General features: G+C 38.1%; 1 protein-coding gene and 2 pseudogenes across 1 annotated transcript in view; 2 read left to right on the top strand and 1 right to left on the bottom strand.

The window, feature by feature from the left end:
* Positions 1-16,714, top strand: part of SCML2 (Scm polycomb group protein like 2) — a 75,048-nt gene extending 58,334 nt beyond the window's left edge. The window contains exons 11-16 of the mRNA XM_037046274.1: positions 2,941-3,144; positions 4,021-4,203; positions 9,982-10,095; positions 10,730-10,972; positions 14,120-14,265; positions 15,281-16,714. Of these exons, the coding sequence (XP_036902169.1) occupies positions 2,941-3,144; positions 4,021-4,203; positions 9,982-10,095; positions 10,730-10,972; positions 14,120-14,265; positions 15,281-15,421 (1,031 nt within the window). The 3' untranslated portion in view covers positions 15,422-16,714. The remainder of the gene's footprint in view (positions 1-2,940; positions 3,145-4,020; positions 4,204-9,981; positions 10,096-10,729; positions 10,973-14,119; positions 14,266-15,280) is intronic.
* On the bottom strand, positions 6,113-6,674 carry LOC118987213 (60S ribosomal protein L17-like; annotated as a pseudogene).
* A 2,808-nt stretch (positions 16,715-19,522) lies between the features above and the next one.
* Positions 19,523-21,660, top strand: LOC118987274 (transcription factor BTF3 homolog 4-like; annotated as a pseudogene).
* The last annotated feature ends 3,098 nt before the right edge of the window (positions 21,661-24,758 follow it).

Genomic DNA, 24,758 nt, shown 5'->3' on the forward strand with positions numbered 1-24,758 from the left:
GTGTTAGTGATCCTTCATATCTAAAGACTAACTTGCTGGATATATTATTTTTGACTGGTAATTTTTCTCAGTCATTTGGATATTTGATTCCACTGTTTGCTATCTTGTAGTGTTTCTGCTGAGAAGTCTGATGATAATTGAATGGACTTTTGTTTATAGGTTATTTTTCCCTGGCTGCCTTGAGAATTCTTTCTTTGTAATTAATTTTTGACAGTTTTAATACAGTGTGCTTTGGAGAAGTTGTTTTGGGATTGAGGTCATTAGGTGTTCTGTTTGTTTCTTGAATTCGAGGATCTATCTCTTTCCATAGGTTTGGGAAGTTCTTATCAAATCTTTGTTTGAATAAGCTCTTCATTCCCTTCTCTCTCTTCGTCTTCTGCTATGACTATTATTATATTGCTCTTTCTGCTGGAGTCAGATAGGCCTAATAGAGTTCTTTCATTTTTTTATGTTCAAGCCTCTGTTCTTCCCTCTGAATCATTTCTGTATTTCTTTCTTCAGGATCACTAATTCTTTCCTCCAGCTGGTCAGCTCTATTTCCTGTGTTTGCTAGTTCATTCTTTATCTCTTTTATTGAGTTCTTCATCTCTAGAAATTCTATTTGGCTCTATTTTAAAGTTTCAATCTCTTTGTTAATGTACTTGTTCATTGATTTTATTTCTGAATTTATTAAACTGCCTAGCTGTGTTTCCTTGTATCATGATGAGCATGATGAGTTTTTTCAGAACTGTAATCTTAAATTCTCAGTAATTTAAATCACATATTTCTGGAGATTTTTAATATTCTCCTTGAGATGCCTGTTTAATTTGGTTATATATGGTATTTGATGGATTCCTTTTCTATCTAGGCATCTATGTATGAGTAGCACTTCTCTAGTAGAGTGACTTTCAACTGATGTGCCATGGCAGGCACACTGCTATGCCACAAGAATTTTTAAGATGTGCAATACCTGTTTATTTAGTCAGGGGCACTGACTTCCCTTAGATTGTCAAATGAAAAAATGACAACAGTCAACACAACAGTATCCATATGTTGTGAATGAATCAAAAATTATATGTATTTTTTGTCAGAGCAGGAAAAATATATTTTTTGGTGTGCCAAAGAATTTTTGTAATTAGTTCGTGTGTGCCATGAATGAGATGAAAAAAGTTTGAAAATTGCTGTCCTAGTATTTTGACCAAAAGCCTATTTTTTTTTCAGTAGGTGGACTGAAATCACGTTGTTTGTGTGTGTTTGCTTAACTCTCTTGCACTCTTCTGGCTTTTCACACTTCTGCCAGGTGGTGGAAAATGGCCTATCTTCTCTGGGAAGGTGGGCTCCTTCCTTGTGATCTGGTTGCCCTGGTGCCAGGAAAATAACCCTTCAGGGGAATGTGGTGGGCAATGGATTCCATGAAATTTCAGTGCTGTCCTCTGTAGCTAGATGTTGCTGACAGTGTAGTCACCAATGTATGGAGGTGGAATGAACTGGGGGAACTCAGCTACCTCCTTTGTTGATTTGCCCTCCCAGCAATGGTGACTAGCAGGCCTCTGCAATGTTTCCCCTCTGCCTTCACCTGATCCTGGGAATAGTCACAGAGTGTACTCTTTGCATAGGGAAAAAGTTTCTGTAGTACCAGTTCTCATGTTTGCAGATAATGTGCTCTGTAACCCCACATGAAGGGTGAGGGGAGGCAAGGGAATGTGACTAGGCTCCACAGCTTTGTTTCTCTGTGCAGTGCTGATTGCCAGACAGCTGTGGCTTGCACTTTTGTGCTTTGTTGCTGTTCAGGTCGGTGGACTCGTCTGTAGCACATACTGCCCACTCCTGCAGGAATGCTTATTAAATCTCTTTGCTCCTCTTGGCTGAAGTGAGTGCCAGCCATAGCCTGATTCCTCCTTTCTCTGGGTTGAGAGCCACAGTGAGCTCCTGGCTACAGTGCTGTGTCTGTGGCTCCTCTTGGCTCTCCTTCTTGCCTCCCTAGTTCACTCTCACTTGCCTACTTTTAGATGTTTCAATGAGTGGATCTCTCAGACATGTTTGTGCATTGATCAGGGAGTCCTTTGTTGAATTATAGCTGTTTAAATTGTTGAAACTTCAAGGGCAGACCAAGAGGATCTCTCATGTTGCCATGCCTCTGACATCATCGTATAAGGTGTTTAACTTTTGAATATTAACCTCTTTTTGGGTGTGTCATTGGCAGGTATTTTTTCCATTCAGTAGGTTTTCTTTTGCTGTGTAAAAATTTTAGTTTGATGTAGCCCCATTTTTTTGTTTGTTTCCCTTGTTTGAGGAGATACATCAGAAAAAAATATCACTAAGAGCAATGTCAGAGTTTACTGCTTATGTTTTCTTCTAGGAATTTTATGGTTTTATGTCTTATATTGCAGTCTTTAATCCATTTTTAGTTTATTCTTGTATATTGTGTAAGAAAGTGGTGTGTTTTTATTTTTTGTATTGTCTAGTTTTCTTAACATAATTTATTAAATGAACTGTCTTTACCACATTGTATGTTCTTACCTCTTTTGCCATAGATTATTTGACCATATTAAGCATGGGTTTATTTCTGGGCTCTGTATTCTAACAGGACCAGTTTTGAAAAATATTTCTATGCTGCGTATACAGTTAGAAGATGAAAATATTTATCTATCTTTATATCATTTAATGTGTGAATATGTGATGAATTGTTTTAAGTTTTTATTATAGTCAGTTTGGGCACAATTCTGAAAATTGAATAAGTGTTTGGATTATTTTTTTCTAGGTTTGATATCTTTGCACAGATGTAAAAATATATTTTGATACACATTTTTAGGTAGAAGGCATGATCATTGGTATTAATTATGTTTAGGTTCTCTTGAGTGAAGTGTGGCTAATTAGATATAGTAATTGACTATGTAATATTTACATTTTTTAAACTAATTTCATTGTTTGTTATATCTATAAACACATTTCTCCCTCAAGTCTGTGTCTATATAAATAAGCATGGATATTGCGGCCCTCACCTGGATCACAATAAAATCCAGCAGTTGCCTGACCACTTTGGCCCAGGCCCTGTGAATGTGGTGCTCCGGCAGACTGTGCAGGCCTGTGTGGATTGTGCCATTGAAAGTAAGACTGTTTTTGGATTCCTTAAGACGGATAATCATGATGGAGAAGTGATAACTGGTATGCTCATCTACTTTTTCGTTCAGCTTTTTTTTCCTAATTTGATTAGAATACAAACACGTTATAGTGTGTAGATTATTTTATATTTCTAGTCTATTAACTGTTCATAATATCAGAATATTTATTATATTGATGTAGTAGAATATTTATGTTATATGTTTATAAGACTTTATTCAGTTTGTAACATTTAACCACACTTTTAAAAAGAACTTTTTTCATTTATTGATTTGAGAGAGAGGGGGGAAACATTGATTTGTTGTTTCACTTATTTATGCACTAGTTAGTTGCTTCGGGTATGTGCCCTGATTGGGGATCAAACCCATAACCTCGGTGTAACAGGACAATGCTCTAACCAACTGAACTACCCAGGCAGGGCTGGAATGTATAACTTTACTTTTAAAATGCACAATCTCCGAGTGATAAATAAAAGGTACATATTATTTTTCTTTTACCTGCTTTATTAAGTTCACTGTATACAGAGTACCTTGGTTGATAACAAATTTTAATTTTTTTAGAAAACAGACTGGTATATAAGAGGCCGTAAATAAAAATGTGATTCAAGAAGTGATTATGAGATAATTATACAGCTTTCATGATTTGTATGATCAGATACTACAACATTTGTGCCCATGGAATGTTTGAAATAGTAGGAAGTACTGTTATATATCAGTGGGTTTCTGTTATTTGCTTTATGAATATTTTAAAATGAAAATGATTTTACAAATACAGGAAGCTGTATTTTGAGAGGAACTTTTAATTACAAAAGCCCACAAATTACAGTTATATTACATTTCCTAAGTTGGTGGCTTTTCTTGATAATTATTGTTGTTGTTATCTTTCTATGATGTAACTTTGACATCTTTTTTCTTTCAATAGCCTTCTTTGATGGGGAAACTCATTTCATTCAGCTCCCTTCAGTGAACAGTGCATCATTTGCGCTTCGCTTTCTGGAAAACTTGTGCCACAGCCTGCAGTGTGATAACCTTTTGAGTAGTCAGCCTTTTAGTGCTTACAGAGGTAATATTAGTAGTACTGAAGAAGATGACAAAAATAAAATAGGTAAGAGAAAATGTAAAATTTTATACTGTGCTTCTGTTTTATGTTGCATTTTATAATTAACTCAAGAATTTTGTTTAATTAAGAGTTGTTCTTTGTGTCCTCGGAATTAACATTTTATCTATAACGATAATTAGACATGCATAATATATATTTGTTTTTGTTCATTCAAAGTGAGAAAGTAATTTCTTGTTGTATCTATGATGAACTTAAGAATCAAAACCTGAAAAATACTTCATTGTGGTTTGATTTGCATGTTAAACATCTTTTCATGTGCTTATTGGCTATTTGTATATTTTCTTTGGAGAAATCTATTCAAATACTTTGCCCATTTTAAATTGGATTCTTTAATTTTTATTGTATAGAAATATATATTTTTATTATATATTATTTATTTATACTTGTCACACATAAGTATAATATACAAAGAATTCTTTATATATCCTGGATACAAATTCCATATCAGATATATGGTTTATGTATACAGGAAGGTGGAGAAGTAGATTTATAGTTGTTCTTATGGAAAATAATACAATTATATAATAATAATAAAACAACAAACTGTGTTTTACATACAACTATAAACCTACTTTTGCCCCACCCTGTATTTTCTCCCGTTCTGTAGGTTCTTTTCACTTTCTTGTTGTTTGTCCTTTGAGGCACAAAAGTGTTTAATTTTAATGAAGTCTAATTTACCTATTGTTTCTTTTGTTTGTTGTACTTTTGGTGTCACATCTAAGAAAATATTGCTTTAATACAAGTTCATAAAGATTTACTTCCATTGTGTTTCCTAAGAATTTTACAGCTATTCCCTTTAGGTCATTGATCTATTTTGAACTAATTTTTGGTTTTGTTTTGGCACAACAGATGTTTTACTTTATACAGTAGTTGAGTGTATCTTTACTTATCCATGAATTTATAAATTATTAGTACAATGTTCTTATTCACCTTTTAGTTACCCATGGTCAACTGCAGTCCCAAAATATTAAACGGAAAATTCCAGAAATGACAATTCTTAAGTTTTAAATTACATGCATACTATTCTGAGTAGCGGGATAGAATCTTACTGCTTTTACCCAGATATGAATCATCTCTTTGTTCACTGTGACCACACTGCATATACTATCTGCTCATTAGGCATTTAGTAACTTCCTCAGTTATTAGATCTTACCATCATGGTATTAGAGTGCTTGTGTTCAATTAATCCTTATAGTAACCGAACACTACGTCACAATGCCTATGTCATTCAGCTCACTTCATCTCCATCATCACAAGAAGAAGGGTGAGTACAATACAATAAGGTACTTTGAGAGAGAGAGACCTCATCCATATAAGTTTTATTATAGTATGTTGTTATAGTTCTATTTCTTTAAGATTCCATTTATTTATTTTTAGAGAGACGGGAAGGGAGGGAGAGGGAAAGGGAAGGAAAAATCAATGTGCAAGAGATACATGATCAATTGGTTGCCTCTCCACACCCCCAACTGGGAACCTGGCCCACAACCCAGGTTTGTGCCCTGACTGGGGATTGAACCGGTGACCTTTTGGTTTACAGGCCAGCATTTAATCCACTGAGCCACACCAGCCAGGGCTAATTGTTCTTTTTTATTATGTTACTGTTGTTAATTTCTTACTGTGCCTAATTCATAGATTAAAGTTTATCATGGGTATGTACATACAGGAAAAAATCATAGTATATGTAGAGTTTGATACTATCTGTGGTTTCAGGCATCCACTGGGTGTCTTGGAACATATTCCCCACAGGTAAGGGGAGACTGCTGACTGCTGTACTGTCTAGGGTCCTTTCATTTCAACTTGAAGGAGTCCCTTTAGTATTTCTTGTAGGGTAGCTCTGAAATTGAGGAATTCTTTGTTTTTAAAAGCTTTTATTAGCATTTATTTGATGCTGAGTTTACTGCTGGGTCATAAGTTTTTGTTTCTTTAGTTTCTTCTGGGATATATTTTTCTTCTTTGCAACCTCTTCTTCTGGTCTAGGAACAATTTGCTGTCTTTCAGTAAGGATCGTTTTCATGTGGCAGGGAGGGTTTATGTATAGATTAATCAGTCCATGAGCTCTATAAGTTCTGTGTGGCATCATGGGAGCTTTGTACATGTGGATATGCTCAGTGACCAGAGAATCTACATCCAAACCCTTATGTCAGCACTATTCTTGGCATTTTTAAGCATGTACAGCAAAAATTCAGCACTCTTTTTGGGCCACCAATCCTGCATCCAGCCCCACTGTTAGGCCTGGACTTACCTACCAGCTCTACCATTGTAATGATGGATGGTACACATTGCTTCTTGTAAAGTGACATCTTCTTGTAAAGTGACATCTTTGGTGGGTTTTGGATATGTATACCCTTGATGGCCAGAGCAGTTTCATAAGCGTTCTTAAAGTGGACACAAAGATTTGAACCTGTTGATTTGCATGATTTTGTGGTGTTTTCTGGGTCAAGTGAATAGCAAACCATTTTCCGAGGTCACCTCACACCACTATGGGAAGAGTCTCAGTTTTTGTTTATGGAGAATTTCTTACTTTGTCCTTAATTTTTAAAGGTTAATTTTGCTGAATATAGAATTCTTGGTTGACCATCATCTTGTTTCAGTGATTTGGATGTGTCCTCCCACTTCCTTTTGTAGTTTGTAGTTAATTGCTAACTTATTGGGGCTCCCTTGTATAGGATGATATTCTTTTTCTAGTTGATTTCAAAATTCTGTGTTTTGCTTTTGATAGTTTGTATTTTTTTCTGTGTGGATATATTTGAATTTATCCTATTTGGATATTTTTGAGCTTTTTAGATGTACAGACTAATGTTTTCCATCAAATTTGGGAAGCTCCTAACCATTACTTTCAAATATTCTTTCTGCTCCTTTCTCTCCTCTCCTGGTACTCTCCCAGTATGTGTATTTTGTTATGATTGATGGTATACCACAGATCTCTGACATCTGTTCACTTTTCCTCATTCTTTTTTTCTTTCCGTTCCTCAAACTATATAATTTCAATTGACCTTTCTTTAAAATTGCTGATTCTTCTACTAGTTCAAATCTGCTGTTAAGCTCCTCTAGTAAATTTTTTAATTTCATTTATTTAGTTTTTAAGTCCTGAATTTCTTTTCACTTCTTTTTAAAATTTCTTTATTGATAGTCTCTATTTGGTGAGACAGTGTTCTCATACTTTTCTTTAATTCTTTTTTAAAAGGCTTTTTAAGAAAATATTTTATTTATTTATTTTTAGACAGAGGGGAAGGGAGGGAGAAAGAAAGGGAGAGAAATATTAATGGGTGGTTGCTTCTTGCATGCCCCCCACCAGGGACCTGGCCTTCAACCCAGGCATGTGCTCTGACTGGGAATCGAACCAGTGACCCTTTGGTTTGTAGGCTGGTGCTCAATTCACTGAGCCACACCAGCCAGGGCCTTTTCTTTAATTATTTAGACATGATTTTTGTAAAGTTTTTTGAACATATACAAAATAGCTAATTTAAAGTCTTTAGGTTTTATCAAAGACAGTATCTATTGACTATTTTTTCCCAATGTATGGGCCATATTTTTCTATATCTTTGCATGTCTCCTAAATTTTTAATTGAAAACTGGGCATTTTGAGATGATATAATACCGTAGCTCTGATAATTAGATTTCCTCACCATCCCTAGGGTTTGTTGTTGTTGCTGATGCTATTTGTTTAGTGACTTTCCTGGATTAATTTAATGACTTTCCCTGAGCTAATTTTGTCATGTATGACTACTGGAGTCTTCTCAGTTAGCTTAGTGGTCAGCTAATGATTGGATAGGTATTTCCTTAAATGTCTAGAACTGGTATGTCTCCCACCCTTTGTCAAGAAATTTTGTGTGTATTGGGACTTACCTTCAACATCCCAGGAGGCAGTTTACAAATCTTTGTGCAGAGTCTGAAGGTCAGCAAGAAATAAAAGATTTGGGCCTTCTCTATACTTTGCTGAGTGTGCATAATGCCATCTGGATTCCCAGGAATATCTCAGTGCTTTTCATCCTAATGGACATCTCATTCTCCAGTTTTTCCTTTCAAGCTTTTTGGTTAGCTTCTTATTAGCCCAAACTGGTACTCTGCCTTAGGCAGCTGTAGTGTTAAATGATTGTCTTATTTTTTAACCAATGCCTTGGAGATAGGCTGTTTGGACAGAACAGGGTCTGATTGAGGTCAAATAAAACAGGCCTTGAGATCAGAGATTTTTGGTTATCTGCAAGATTAGTTAAATAGTGACAGTTCTTTGGGACTAGGGCTTTTGGAGAGCTCCAAACCCATTGTGCCCTCTCCAGTAATTGCTAGGCTAGTGGTTTTCATAGCTATTATAGTTGCAAAGGTATTTGTTTGCAAGGCAGCTGCAAAACTGGGATGAAGAGGGGATGGTATTAGGAAGCTAAAATGCCATATAATTTACTGTTCTTTCTGAGGTTGAGCCATTTTTTCTTGAGTAAATGCTTTTTGGATTGTTGTAATCCTTTAGTTAGTGTGCAGAGTTTTTTAAAATTTGATTTTGCCAGTGTTTTCATTATTTTTATAAAGGAGTGGATTTTTGGAAGTCATTAATCAGTCATTCTGGAAGAGCTTCTCTATGACAACTTTTTCAAGTACTTTTTAAATTATCTGTTTTTTCTTAGTTATTGCTGCTGGAACAGTTTTATGCCTCAGCTTACTATAATACCCAGAAACAGAAATCAGGAGTCAATTTTTATGTTTGTATCAGCACCAGAGAGTAGACCATGCATTAGCTTCATAAACTTTTCATACAGAAAGCATTAGAATATAAGTAAAAGATAAATAGACTTTTTTCTGATCTTGCTAAGATCCTGAGGTAAACACATATCTATAGAAAACTATACTTCTGTATTCATGTTTTCTGTGTCATTAAATGGGTTTGAAAAGCAAATTACTTGTTTCCTTTGAATTTAAATATCCTAACTGTAGAAATATTTGGAATTCACCAAAATATGTTTTGCCTGTTGGTTTTATAGTCCATGATTAAAAATAAAATCAAGTGGTAAGAGCTCTCTTAGAGTTGTTAGTAGTTGATCAGTAACTTGATGGTTAAAGGTTGCTCATCAGATGATTTTGAGAGGCATGGCTTGGCCCCCAGCCATTTTGAACTTGATGAAGTTTGACTTTGGTACTTTCTCATTTCATTTTTTCTTCTCTTTTGAGGTCTAGTATCAGACATTTTGGATTTCTATTATACTTTATTTTTCTTTTTAGTTGGAGGTTAAATCAAGGTATTGATTAATATTTTAGAGTGTAATTGATCATTTGAAATTTTTTACTTTCAGGATCATGCCTTAAAGGAGTGGTCTTTTAGCTAGAAATGCATTTGATTGAATGATAAATAAGCAGGAGAGTTGTTGCAGTGGTAGCCCTAGGCCAGGATTGTTGCCTATAAAACTGCAGTGTTCATTGTACCCTTATCCTTAACTACTCTGAATTCTTAACTTTTATTGCTCATGGGAACAAATTACCCAGGCCATTTTAGACATATTTTACTGGTTTCCTCATTGCCTCCTGAGATCTTTGGATATATGTGATGGCCCTAGAATAAATAAAGCTTGAACATAATGCTTTAAACTCTTGAATATGATGTCACTGAAATATTTAATAGGATGAAATGAACATGTTATTCATAAACTATAGAGTAGCTTATGATAAGTTGTTGATGAAGTCATAGGAAAATTATTTAAAACAAAAGTGTCTTATGCTGATGATATGAAAATACTAGAGTATCTTAATTACAAAAGACACTTGTTTTGAAAACAGTGAAAGAAGAAGTAACTGAAAAACAAACCACCAAACGACCTTCTGACCAACCTGTATCTGATGTGGCTTCTCTCGCTCTTAAGGTCCCCAAAACAGAAATAGTTTCTTCTGAAGGTAAATGGTATTTACATGTCACAGGATTGGGAAGAAAAATCATTCTCTACCACTTATGTACCTTCTTGGGTGGTAGTGTTGGAGGTAGGGGGGTATATTGCCTAAATCATTTTGGCAATTAGGCTACTACTTTGGCAGCTTTGTTGAGTGATTCACTTTCTTCAGAAGGGCACAACTGTTGTTTCTCCTTAGATTAAAAAACAAACCATTACAGTAAAAATTTTCATTCAGCTTTGTACTGCTAAAAGCTGATAGAGGAATAGAAAAACCCAGTACCTTTTTCCAGTTAGAAACTGACTGTGTGATCATAATATAACAAATAGTTGTGAGGAATGGCATTTCTAAAAATGAATGCTTTAGTGAGGTGTTCACAGCCTTGGTGGAAAAACTGTCATGGGATGGTTGCCATGGGAACTGTAGGTAATTTCATAGAATAAATTTGGATATCAGGACAGTGTCTATTACTATAAACACCAACAAGGGGATGGCTATATATTTTGTGTTAAGGGTTTGTGGTTCAGTATAGCATGGCTTAAGTGAATTTTTAAAAATTAGGAAAATTTTGACCTTTTCATAGTATTTGAACTGTATGTAAATCTGTTGAAGATAATCACCTTTGTCTTTTTTCTTTCAGAAGAAGTATTTTCTTCTGAGGAAAACAGTACATCCACAGAGGAGCACCTTCCTAGAGAGTCCAGGGACCCACCACTAAATCCAGAACCTTATTCGAATCCTGCAAGCGGAGCTCTGATAAGCACTGATACCACAGTCTCCGAGAATTTTTATCCAAATGTGCCAGGCTCCTCAAGTTCAGCACTAGTGGATCCATTCTCTACCATGAGTGGTCCCCATGAATTCCAGATGCAGAACAGAGAAGGTATATTTGGTGATTTTCAGTCAATGTGCTTGTCTTTCCCCTTATGTTTTTCATGCCTAATAGCATCCCTAGGAATGTATCACATTGGAGAAAGTGCCAAATTGAGAAAGTTGAGTTATCTGCACATCACTCTCAGAGCCAAGCCACTATTAATGCTGAAGATTGCCTCTGTGTAGATTGCCTCTGCTTTAGAGTGATGTGGTTTGTAGAGAGTCTGAAGATAGATGTGTGTTCTATAAACGAGTAGTGTAGTCTGAAGTTTTAGGTATTTTTTCACAGAATATGAACTTTTGAAGACAGGCCTTCTTAGTATAAAAGGCTCTAAAAGGTTACCTCTAATACTGACTATCTGACTTCCATATGTTCCTTACACTACCATGCCAAAGTAGCCTGTACTGGGGCTTGAGAAGACTAGGAGTAGAAAGACTAACAATAACATTATTTAATAGCAGTTATTTAATAGTAATAAAAATCATTATCTTCATCACTATGAGACATTATGTGCCAGACAAATAATATTTTACATAGCCTTGTACATTACACCTTCATACTAATTCTTTGAGATGTAGGTGTTGGTAAACATTTTTAGGTGAAAAATCTGAGAAGTCACTTGACTAAAGTGAAAGTAGCCTGGCCAGTGCTTGAACCCAGGCACTCTTGGCTCCATCCAAGGTTGTACTTTTTAGCTGCTGTGCTGCTCACATCTCCAGAGAAACAGGTAAGCATTTCACTTGGAAACTGTCTAGAGGTGTCACTACTATTCTTTTCTTTAAGGTATTGGAACTGTTACTTAAAGCTGAGTCCACCCTTGATTGCTGATGATGCTCACACAAACTCCTGCCCTGACCCATTATTCGAATGAAACAAATTGTTGATTTTTATTATAGGAAAGAAATTCAATAACATTATTAGGGATAAAAGCAAATAACTTTCACTTTATTTATTTCAGAAATAATTACTGATTTCCTAGTATACATAAGACAAAGCTGTTCAGGAAAAAAGCGTGATTGGACTTTGACTATTTTTTACACAGTTAGTTTGTTTGATGTAATTACTTGAATAACACTGATGTAATGTTTGCAGCCTTCTCTGATTGTTTTGAAGATATGGGGCCAATTAAATATTTTTCCATAATAGATTGAAATTGATGCGCTTATAGTTGTTTTATTTTTAATATAATATTACAGTTTTATAACAGAAATAATATCTTATAATTTATCTGTAGTAATCTGTAAAACTAGTTATATGTTTTTCAAGTTATATGTTTACAGATGCAATAAGTTATTACTCAGCCATAAAAAAGAATGGACCTTACCATTTGCAGTAACATGGATGGAAAGTATTATGCTAAGTGAAATAAGTCAGAGAAAGACAAGTACCATATGATTTCACTTATATGTGGAATATAAAAAGCAAAATAAATGAACAAACAAAACATAAATAGACAAGTAAAAAAAGGCATAACTGTATCCTCCCTGTGAACTACTAGATCACCTGGTTGGAAAACTGCCTCACATTACCAACTGTCTGAAAAACTGCACAAATAGTCTTATTCAATCTAGACATTTGTTCAATATGTTACAAGTTCACCTATTGACTTAATTCACCATGTAAGATCATTGAAACTCCTTTATCACTCTGAAACACTGGAAGAGCTAGTAAATTATAAATGGGGAAAAAAGATATAACTGTACCAGATTCTGATGACAGAGACTAGAAATACCACAAAACATAACTTAGTGGTATGAGTCACCTTGCCAATAAGTTTATGTTAAATTGAGTCTTTTTTGAGTTAAAGAAAACCTTTCTGTCTAAATTATTAGAATGCCTTAGGTATGGCATGGTCTGTACCATCATCGTCTTTACTTCGGCTGATTCAGCCCAGTAGCATGTCTTCATAGATATGACCAACATTTTTATCTCTGAAAAATGGAAGAGGAAGATGTGTTTTAGTAAAGAGTTTTTATTCCACATCAAAAGAAAAAATTTTATTCCACATAAAAAGAAAAAAATTATATTACACACAAACTGACCATTGTCAATTTTTTTTGTACCTTCTATTTTTCTTCGCCCTTTCCCTTGGTAAATACTCAGAATGTCCCTTAAATGGACAGAGCTTAGACAATAGGAAAGAAACGGTACACCTTTGGCTAATTCATGCAAAAAAAAAAGATCAAATTTGCATTGACAGTTCTTGGTTAGAGACACAATATAAATCTCCCTAGCAGATTGCAAAACTCACTTCTGTTATCACACACTGTAGAGAGTTGAGTGCTGTAGTTGAGAAAATGAATACTTGTCTAGACACAGCACAATTTAGTGAACATCACAGCTAAAACTTTTTGAGGTATAAACACTTCAATTGTTTTATGTCTCAGTTAATTTATTTTTTAACATATAAAACTTCACCCAAAATACCTATTATTACACAATTATTTAAACTTGAAAGAGGTATTCAATATAATATTACAGTTATTTCTGATCTAGCTAATCAAAAAATAAACTTGTTTTCAAAATTCACATGAACATTCGAGCTTTGATAGACAAGAATTTAAAGATAAAATAATGTTAAAAATGTCCATATTGAATACATGGAAGAGATTCAGTAAATAATTTGGGTCTCAAAGATAATAAGTTTTTGAAATTCACTGATTAAACTGAATAAATTTAAGTAATTATAAAATTAAATTTGGGGAATTTCCATTGTATTTAGCTAGTAAAATAAATCTAATCTACACAGACCAAGAGGAGAGAGATTGAGAGAAGTTCACTGAAATACTTAGAGAGTAATAGGTTAGCTTAGATTGACCTAATTAACCCAAGTAACAGATCTTTTGCTGTATTTGTTTGTGGGCAAAGAGAGTGTGGGTTGTTCAGTCTGTTTTATGATGTTTGAAGCTTTCTGGTAACTTCTGAAGCTGCTTTTGTTGTTCATGGGCAGTCAGATGGGACACTTGTGGGTACTCATCCTCACGCCATCTTTATGTAAACTTTTACTGGATTTTCCATTTGGAGTCCCCGGTCGTTTCTGGACTAACAAATGGTTCCAGGGATGAGACCAGCACTCCCTATCTAACATCTCTTCTTTCAGAATAATGATCAGGTCAAGTATGAAATGTCTTTTCCCTCCCTCCATTGAAATTCCAGGTTATATAGCTGTACCTGACCCCAGTGTCCTGAAACAAGGCTTCTCTAAGGACCCTTCAACCTGGTGTGTGGATGAAGTGATACAGTTTATGAGACATAAAGATCCTAGAATTTCAGGCCCCCTCGCAGACATCTTCAGACAACATGTAATGTATCTTTTGATCCGGTTTTCCTGCCTTTGAATGACCTCTGTGCAAGCTGTTCAGTTGGATGTTGATTAGTATGGATGGTCGGGGAACCCTATCAACTGATCTTTCCTTATGTGAGACAAGGTTACTTTGCTCAAAATTAGATCCTTAAGTGGTAGAGGTTGGATCTGTGCTTTAAATGGGTACCCGAGTACCTAAAATACTACAAGTCGTCAGGTTCTCAAGAGATGATTCATCCTGGTCTCTCATTCTCAGATGATCTTTGTAATGACTGCTACAAGGATCCTCCTCCCTCCCCACCTACTCCCTGGTTGGCCCCATGACCATGAGTAGGAGGGGGTTATCACAGGCTGTAACAGGGTGTTCTCCTTGTTGTTATGCCAATGAATTAAGCACCCGTGTAAGATTAAGTACGGTTTTATTTTAACTAAGAACTTATGAGTACCAAATAATATGCTTCTGTGATGTAAATTGATTAATTAAGGAAATAAAGAATTTTAGGAGGATACCTTATGTCTTTTATGTAATATGTTTATAATATTTTCTAATAAATCATATTTGTGACTAAATATTTGATGTATCCTTTTCAGTATTGCAAGAAAATTAATAATTGATTTTAGCATCTAATTAATTAGCTTCAGACAACTGGTGAGCTTTCACCATAAACACAACACTGTCTGGCACGTTTGCAGTTTGTTTGCATTGATGCTGATGTACTCATATTCCCAGCCTTTCTAAGAAAGCCAATGACCATCTGAAATTCATTTTTACCACTTAACAATTTTTCATCCTTTGTCATAGATAATGTATTTTATTCAACATACAGTATTTAAAATTAGGTAGTTTATGCTTAGGCCATTTTTAAAGATATATTTTAAATAATTTTCAGGAAATGTATTCAGGGAATATATATAGGGAATATACAGCTGCTGTCTTTTACATGCTCTTATATATAAATAGCTTTGGATAAAATATGAAAGCATTATTAATTATAACTTTTTTCTCTCTGTAGGAAATTGATGGGAAGGCTCTGCTACTACTCCACAGTGATGTTATAATGAAGTATATGGGGCTGAAGTTGGGGCCAGCTCTGAAGCTGTGTTACTACATTGAAAAACTTAAAGAAGGAAGATACAATTTTAAAAATGTATAAGTTTAGAGATAATTCTCAGTTTTCTTGATAACTTATTAATCTAAAAGTATTCTTACTTTCTTAGTGGTTTTAGGTTTTTAGACAGTTCCTAAAAAGATTGTTATATGTAGAATTGCAGAGCTACAGTCCAATCTACTTCTTTATATGCCATTTAATGTATTAGTATTAGTATATTCAAATTTGGCACTTCTTTATGTCTTTTTATTAATTTACAGTTTATTGTTTTGTCATGCGGTTTACAAGTATACTTCATGTAGGTTACAGAGAAACACTTTTGATTTTGATTAAGGTTTATATATAGAACCAAAACAGCTAAATCCCAAAGGGAAAAGTGTCAGGGTTTGACAAGATCTTTAATATAAACTCCATGAGGAATTTTCTTTAGAATTTAAAGATACAACTGGAGAGATCATCTCTTTCTCATTTATTTTGTGTCTGTAATAGCAGTGTTCTCTATGTGTTCTATCAGTTTCCAGAAAGGGAATAGCCATATAACTTATTTTTCTTTTGTTATTTCTCTGTATGTTGTATTTGTTCATATTTAAAGAAAAAACAAACAAACTTTCACAAAGTGTTCTTACACTTTTGAATAAATATCAAACAGTTATGGGCTAGACAGAATAGTTGTTTTATGCAGGAGACTACAACAGTAGTCTACAACAGTAGTTTGGATGGAGTCTGATTAATATTTTTCAACAAAATACCTATGTTTTAAAACTTTAAGTAGGCATTCATTTCTCACATCTCCATTTGAAGACAACTGTGCCCACATTTCTAAAAGATATGTATTTTATCGTCTGTGTTTATTCTTCATATGGATATTATACCATATTTATATATTATTCTATACGTGTAGGTATACAAAGAAGTAAATCTGTTCTTTTTGAATTTAATATGGCACTTTACACTGCCACAGAGGTAATGATAAGCTATTTATATAATAAGACGTTCTATTCAGTAAAAAAAATATGTGCATCATTTGCTGTCACTAGTACCTCTCAGTTTAGTTTTCAGGGGATAAGGAACAATTCATAGATTGGTTTCCATACAGGGAAATTCTCTGTCCTATGCAATGTTTCTAGTTAATTGCTTAGTTCTGAGCCACTTATACAGCCAAACTTTGGAAGATGCATCAATTCTGACTTATTTTGGGCTTAACTTTTAAAGTAGAACTTTCAGGAGGAAATGGTGTTATATGTTTTATTGTTATTACTTTTGTATAACTTTGGAATACTGTTTATAAGCTATGCGAATCTGTGCTAAAAGTATTAGCCACTTGTTGAAAATGCCAATGAGATACACACCAGGGACAAGAATGTACATTTTATTTTTTAGAAAACCAAATGTACTTTATACAAGAATGCAAGTATTTAAAGGGTGGTTTCACCTATGTTTTTCTTTTTGTGTTATAAGATAAAATTCTAATTTAAACTTGGTCTTCTCTCAAATTGTTTGAGTGAAGATGCCATGTCCAGTTAACAGTCCTCAGGTGTTTATACAAATACTGTTTTTATAGTTCTCAGATTTTAAAATATAATAAAGTTAAAAAATACAAAAACTAGTGTCAAAGCCTCAGATGTGATTTGCTTTTCCCTCGTTACATTTATGTATGAGTTGGTTATATTGAAAAAGAAGTGCTGTAGCAAGTTTGTGGTTTTGTATGTCCAAATACTTCAGTTTTAACACTTGACCTCATTCCATGTGTGAATAGATTCCTAGGAGCAAAGGCTGGTCTCTGTGGGGCCCTTCAACGAGACCCCAGGGGAACAGTCAGAAGTTAAATCAGTGAGCTTCATCTGTGCTCAAAATTGTTGTTGCTTGCAATGTTGTTGATGAAGCGAGCATGCTAGAAAATGCTGGTGCCCCCAGATATCGTCCCACCTGAGTTTATCTGTCTGGTTGGCAGTTCTGGCTGCTCCTTTACCCCTGGGGCCAGAAGCCATACTGCCCCTCTGCCTTCAGCTCTACCATCTTACACAGTGGAAAGGCCTTAGAGCCTCAGGGTTGTGGCCTTCTGTATCCCACCTCTCCCCACCCGTCCCAGGAGCTGCTGCTCAGTGCCTGGGAACCCAGCAACTTCCCACTGTTGCTTCTCAGCAGCCTGTCCTATAGTTCACCGAAGGAGTCATGGTCATAACAGGCTCCAGGGATGATGCTCAAGTGACTGGCATGGGGTGATCGTCTGCTTTTTGAGAAGGGTGATTCAGAACCACCTGTTCACTTTGAGGAATTGTAAATTATTAGTGCAGAGAACCATGTTATATTAGCCTCCAATGAACTTGCCAGGCTTTTTTTTGTTGTTGAGTTTTTTCCCATTAAAAATCTGTCTCATTTTTTAAATTGTATTTTTATTGATTATGCTATTACAGTTATCCTGGTTTTCCCTTTATCCCCCTCTAATCTCCCCTCCACCCAGCACCCCTCACTCCCTCAGGCAATCCCTCCACCATTTGTCATGTCCATGAGTTATTGGCTACTCCATCCATCACTGTACTTTATATCCCCATGGCTATTTTTTTTTAAGCCATGGAGGGGGAGGGAAGGAGAGAGAAATATCAATGTGTGGTTGTCTCTCATGTGCCCCCTACTGGAGACCCAGGCTGCAACCTAGGCATGTGCCCTAGTCTGGGAATCAAACTGGCGACCCGTTGATTTGCAGGCTGGCTGGCATCCAACCACTGAGCCACACCAGCCAGGGCCCCATAGCTATTCTGTAATGGATTATTTGTACTTTTTAATCCTCTCACCTCTTCACCCATTCTCCCACACCCCCTCCCATTAGGCAACCATCAAAATGCTCTTTGTATCCATGGTTCTGTCCTTGTATGCTTAGTTTGTTTTTTAGATTCAATTGTTGATTTGTGTTTTTTTACCATTTTATTGTGCATAGTTTTGACCTTTTTCTTGACAAGAAGTCCCTTCAACGTGTCATACAATAATGGTTTGGTGATGATGAACTCTTTTAGTTTTTTCTTATCTGGGAAGTTGTTTACCTGCCCTTTGAGTCTAAAAGATCTCTGCTGGGTAGAGCAATCATGGCTGTAGGTCCCTGCTTTTCCTGACATTAAATATTTCTTGCCATTCCCTTCTAGGCTACAAAGTTTCATTTGAGAAATTCAGCGACAGTCTTATGGGTACTCCCCTATAGATAACTAACTTTCCTCTTTCTGTTTTTAAGATTCTCTCTTCATCTTTAACCTTTGGTGTTTTAATTATGATGTGTCTTGGAGTGGGCCTCTTTGCATCCATCTTGCTTGGGGGTCTCTGTGCTTCCTTGCTTCTCTGACCTTCCTGCACACTAGAGGCAACTCCGGTGTTATGGGCCCCCCTTCCCTAGCTTTAGGGGCACTGTCATCCCTGCAGGGATATCCTTAATACGTACATGGCCCCACTCCTCCCCTCAAGCTGCTAGAACTCATGGAGGTGACTCCACATTCACGGAAAGGAGAGCCTTGGGCTGCTTATGATACAGCATGTGCATCAGCTCCCAGTGACTGAGTGGTGAGCGTCATGATATTTCTTTCAGTCATTCTGTGGCCTGCTCTTCAGATGAAGAACTAAGTGCTTAATTAAGCTCATTTGTTTGGGAAATTAACCCTTCAGAGGCAAGGGGCAGCCCAAACTGGGTTATGACCTCTGCAGGCCCCACTCCACCTGCCTAGGCAGGCCTGGGCTGCCCAAGTCCCTTGATGTTGGAGTGGAGGGTCAGTCATACTCCACAAGGCACAGAAGTTGATTCATGGAGAGCATATTGAGCACATAGCATGTTAGATTTATGTAAGATGAGAGATGTTAAGCTCTTTCACATTTAATGTGTGAATTGACTTAAGGTAAAGCATCCCAACGCTCTGGGTGGTAGTGAGAGTTGGGACCACCCCAGGCCTCCACGTTGTCCCCTGTGCTTAGAGACACACAGCCTGGAAGCAGCATTTACCACTTGGCCTTATGGTAGGGTGGGTTCAGTTCTACCACAAGCGGGGGAGGGAGGAAAGTAATTTTCCACTGCTGGCTGCTCAGGACAGGCCTCTGGGCATCAGCAGAAGGCAGAGGTGGGTTTTGCCAGGCCTCTGGGTGTCGTCTTGAGAGTCGCCCACTTCAGTCATGAGGGAAGCTGAAGCCAGTGCCAGAGATTCCCTGAAACCCTTGCAGTTCTGGATCTCCAGGAACTTCTCTCACTTTGGGCCCCTGTCTTCCAGCAGCTGGGTAAGCTGGTTCTGTATGACAGCACTTCTGTCCCCAAAACTCAGAATGGCTCGTGGGACCCTACTTAAATCCTGACTGGTCAACCTCCCTCAGAGTGTTGTCCTGCCCACTGGTTGGAGGGGAGAGTAGAAGTTCACAGGGAAGGGCCTTTGTTTTCCCTAGTTTAAGGAAACTAGTACATTTAACCAAATGTAAAACTTCCTTGGGAGATGTGACATTGTTTTATGAACCAAATAGGAAAGAAGAATGACACCTGTTAAACTATCACCATCAACTTTAATATGCAAGAAATTTCACAGAGGCTAAGATGTGACAAAATGGACAGCTTAAGATGCATAAAATGTTAACACTCAAAAGCTGAACTCCAGTAATTTTTAAAGGTCTATGCAAAGAAACTGAGAGCTAAAGACTAACAATGTAAGCCCAAGTGACCACAAGAGAACAGCCATGCTGGTCTGAGCTTTGTTAGAACCATGGTACAAATGAAAACTAAAGCAATCTAATTGGCCTGCCCCAAATCCACAATCATCAAGACTTTGAAGTGTGAAAGTCTATCCCCTATCTGAAGCAAAAGCCTTGCCGTGAATGTACATTTTACCTTTAGGCGTAAGCTAATGCTAGCTAGGATGAAGGTGTCACAGACAGACATTTCACAATTTCCTCCATGCAGCAAGGGAAAAGGAGAACAGGCTGGAGTGATTGTAGATTAACACAGCCTGAAAGACACGTCACCCAAGTGCCATACTTGGACCTTGTTTAGATCCTGATCAAAAGCAGCCAACAGTAAAAAGGCATTTATAAGAGAATCCAGGAAAGGTGACCACCCCGTGGCTATTAGATGATGTGCAAGAGCTGTTCCTTTATGACAGTGGTACTACTGGTCTTATAATTATGTTTTGAAAGGGGGGGCACCCTCATCTCTTCGAAATGATACTGAAGTTTCATGGGTGAGATGGCATCAGGGAGTGTTTTGAAGAAGTCCAGGAGGAGTGGGGTGTAGAAGGAATGGGATTACCCAGTGGTGTTACTTGTGTAGGCCAGGTGATGAATATACGGGAGACCCTCATACAAGTCACTGTATTCTTGTTTGTTTGATAATTCCCATAGCAAAACGTTTAAGAAAAGTAAGTATCCAGGATATGAAGACAAAGCTCCCTATTTTTAAGAATGTTTAAATTGAAGCAAATTCTGTCCATACAGAATTTCACTAAGTCAGGATAAATATTTAGACACCTTCCCTGAGATTTTTTACTATTACCTGAAAACAGTTAAGCTGCTTGCCCCTGAGAAACACCTGTTCCATCCGATATGGTTAAAAAGGAAAATGAGGTTGAAGTAATATATATATATGTTACATATAAATATATATATTTGTTTTGTTATAAATAAAATAATACAGTCTCAAGTGAAAACACATTCCTTGGTCAGCAAATACATCTGGAAGGTGTGTAGAAAACATGCAAAGAACTGAAGGTGTGCAAAGAACTGAAGAAATGGGGCAGCACTCTTGCTCTTGCTGTGTGTGTGTCTGTTGGAGGGCCCTCCCTGCTTTAGATTTACCAACAGTGTGAACAGTTAGCCAAGCTTCATGCTCAGGTCCAGATACAGGGCAAGGGTAGAGCTCGCAGAAAGAAGGTGGTACATAGAATAACTACAGCTGATGACAAAAGACTTCAGGGTTTTCTAAAAAAGTCTGTGAATAATACAACTAATATTGAAGAGGTTAACATGATTAAAGATGATGGAACAGCTATTTATTGCAAAAATCCCAAAGTCCAAGCTTCCCTTTCTGCTAACACCTTTGCAATTATTGGTCATGCAGAAGCCAAGCCAATCACACAAAAGCTTCCTGAAGTATGAGGTCAGCTTGGTGCTGACAGCTTAACAGGGCTTTGAACGCTAGCTGAACAATTCCCTTGGCAAACATGATAACAGAAGCAAAAGCAGAGACACCAATGAGGAGGACGATCAGGTTCCACATCTCATAGAAAATTTTGATGAGGCGTCAGAGAATGAAGCTAACTAAAATCATTTCTGGTTTTGGGGTAAAAGTGAAAGCATGGGCTGTGGTTCCCAAGCTTTCCAGACATAGAGAATATCGACTCTTAGCAGTTCAATAACAAATATTTTGTCTATTAAGAAAGAACTGAAGAAACAGGTACTAGGATGAACTGCACTGTGCGGCAGGACTGCCATTCTGTGGCAGGAAAATTCAGGTGCTTCTAAAACTCACCAGTTGACGGCACCATGTCAGGGTGCTTTTCTGGGAGAATCAATTGTCAGGGAAAACCCTCATTGCATCATTAACACCCCTCCTCACACCTGCCTCTCCCCCCCATTATTGATAGTTTCTTTTTATGATTTTACAATGTACTCTTTTACTAGTTTTCTAATTGTTGACACTATTACAGACGTCCCCCATTTGCCCTTTTCCATCCAACCCCTGTCCCCCACCGAGGCCTTCACCACATTGTTGTCTGTGTCCATGGGCTATGGGTATATGCATACATGTTTTTGGCTGATCTCTTCCAGCCCCCTCACAGGCCTCCCCTCTGAAGTGTGTCAGTCTGTTCCATGTATCCATGCCTCTGGTCCTATTTGGGGCATCTGTTCATTAGAGTCCACATATAAGTGGATTCATATGGTATTTGCCTCCTATTGAGCCTTCTGGTGAATTCCTCCACGTAGCAGGCCTGGTTGTTTCAAAGTGGTGAGCACTCTCTCTTAATTTGGTTATTGCAGTTATCATTTCTCTAATGTCTTTGCTTTTCAGACAAAGGGATTCATTTCCTTTTCCCTTGTGTCCCCTCGTATGTATTAAGGATATCCCCTCAGGGATGATAGTGCCCCTAAAGCCAGGGAAGGTGGGCCCATAACACCAGAGTTACCTCTAGTGTGCAGGACACGTGGGCAAGCTCCAGCTGAGTGTGCACTCCCTGGGGACAGGTGATTTAATGGGAGAGGATGACATTAAGTAGAAGGTGATGCTCTCAGTGTTCCCCTGAGCTCCATGGCGGGGGCCCTAGCATGGGGGTCTGTGCAGGCCACTAGCTGTGCTGGGGCCCCATGTCTTCAGGCCAGGCATCTCCCGAGTACCCCTGGCCATTTTCCTTGTCTCTCTTTTTGGAGCATCTCCCAGGCACAAGAGCATCATCAGAGTCTTGCTAGGTATGTTACAAAGAGGTCTGAGATAGAAGGAGGCACCCAAGGGATGCGGGTTTACACACACACACACACACACACACACAGGCGTGCGCGCGTGCACCAGTTTCTGTCTGTGTGACTTTGGTGCCATTGCTTTAGCTCTCAAGAGTTGAGGATCACCCATTCCCCTAGTGGTATGAGAAGCTGGGGAGAAGCGGCTGAGGAAGCAGCCCGACAGGCCAGGGAGGAAAGTGTGCGATCCTTTATTCCTGCCTTGCTCCCACTCAGTCCCTGCTGTTCTGTTTGCACATCCTGTTCACAGCTTGACCATCACACTGGGGCCCAGGAAGGCCACTACGCAGCTTGATGTTAGGGAAGACTTTCAGTTTGTTTTTCAGAGAAATGTCAGCATGGGTTCTGGAGTTACCAGCACTCCACTGGCTGTGCAGTCTTGGTCCTCGTGTCTGTGAGGGATGACAGCCATCAGCATGGATAGCCTCACACGATGTGCTGGGGTAGGGCCATCACTTCTCCTACAGTGAAGGCAGCTTCATTATTGGCCCCTGTGCACATTTCGTTCACCTCATCCCTGGGCAAGTTGGGGTTTTTCTAATCAGCCATTTGGGGAACAAAAACTGGCTGTGTTCTAGTATCCCTGCCTTTTTCCTCGTGGGAGGAAGGCTGCTGTCAGGGTGGCATTTCTGGGTGCCTGAGTCCACTTAACTCCGGGATCCACCTGCAGGCTCCTTGGCCTGTCACGCTAAGCTGTGTCTTCTGACTAGTTCTAGTAAAAGAAAGATGTTAGTTTAGCTTCCATTTTATTTTATTTCTCAACATTCCAGAATGTGGGAGCAGGAGAGAAGGGTGATGTTTACTGGAGTTTCTTTGGACACCTCAACACTCAGCATGAACTAGGTATCAAATCTCTTTCCCCCTCCCTTCTCATTTCACACACACAGACAGATACACATGCCAACCCACACACTTATCAGATGCTGCTGCTTCTTTCTCCACCACACAGCTGATTTGGCCAAAGCCTTCTGGCATCATTGCTTGCTACATCATTTTATGGACACTCCTTCCCTGTGCTCATGGTCAATAATGCTTGTCTTCTCTGGGATATTATGCACCATGGATCTAAAATAAGTTTTTATGCCAACTGAAGACACATTCAAAAGTGTGGCCCTCAGAACTCCATAATGACTCTCCCCTACCTGGCTAATCTCGTTCCTTTAAAAAATTTTGTATTGATTGATTTTTAGAGAAAGAGAGAGGAAGGGAGGGAGAAAGGGAGAGAAATATCAGTGTGTGGTTTGCTTCTCATGTGGCCCCCACTGAGGGACTTGGCCTGCCACCCAGGCATGTGCCCTGACTGGGAATCGGCTGATCTTGTTTCTTGCTACGTCCTGGCCCCCACACCTCATATCAGCCCAGTCATTTTTACACTGTTTCCATTGTCTATGCTCAGGCCTTTGTGTCACCTCATGAAACTCATAAACCCCACTAGAAATATTTAAAGCAGCTCTTTCCTCCTCACTAGTGGAGATGTCCCCACGATCCCCGTTCCCTGGTACCCACAACCTCGTGCGGTCCCCTTCCACTAAGTGTGGGCTGGACTTACTAACTGCCTCCCAATGAACAGAACACAGGAGAAGGGATGAGATGTCAACACAGATCAGATCAGAAAGCCCGTGGCTTCTGTTCTCACACCCTCTCAGGAAGCCAGCTGCCGTGTCACGTGGCAGACCAAGACAGGTGTCACGTGTGAAGTTTGTGGGCTGCCAACCACGTTCTGAGTGAACTGGGAAGTGAATTCCCACCCCACCCCTCTCCGAGCCTTCAGTTGAGATCACAGCCCCATCTGACCACTAGACTGCAGCCTCATGAGAGGCCTTGGCATAGGGGAAACCTGCTAAGGCCCTGACCCACGCGGAAAAGGAGACAACAAGGGTTTGCTGTTACACAGCAATGTGCAACTAAAACAATGGCT

This window comes from Sturnira hondurensis, unplaced genomic scaffold (genome assembly GCF_014824575.4).
Source record: "Sturnira hondurensis isolate 20B ecotype Veracruz unplaced genomic scaffold, ASM1482457v3 Scaffold0005220, whole genome shotgun sequence".
Classification (NCBI taxonomy): Eukaryota; Metazoa; Chordata; class Mammalia; order Chiroptera; family Phyllostomidae; genus Sturnira; species Sturnira hondurensis.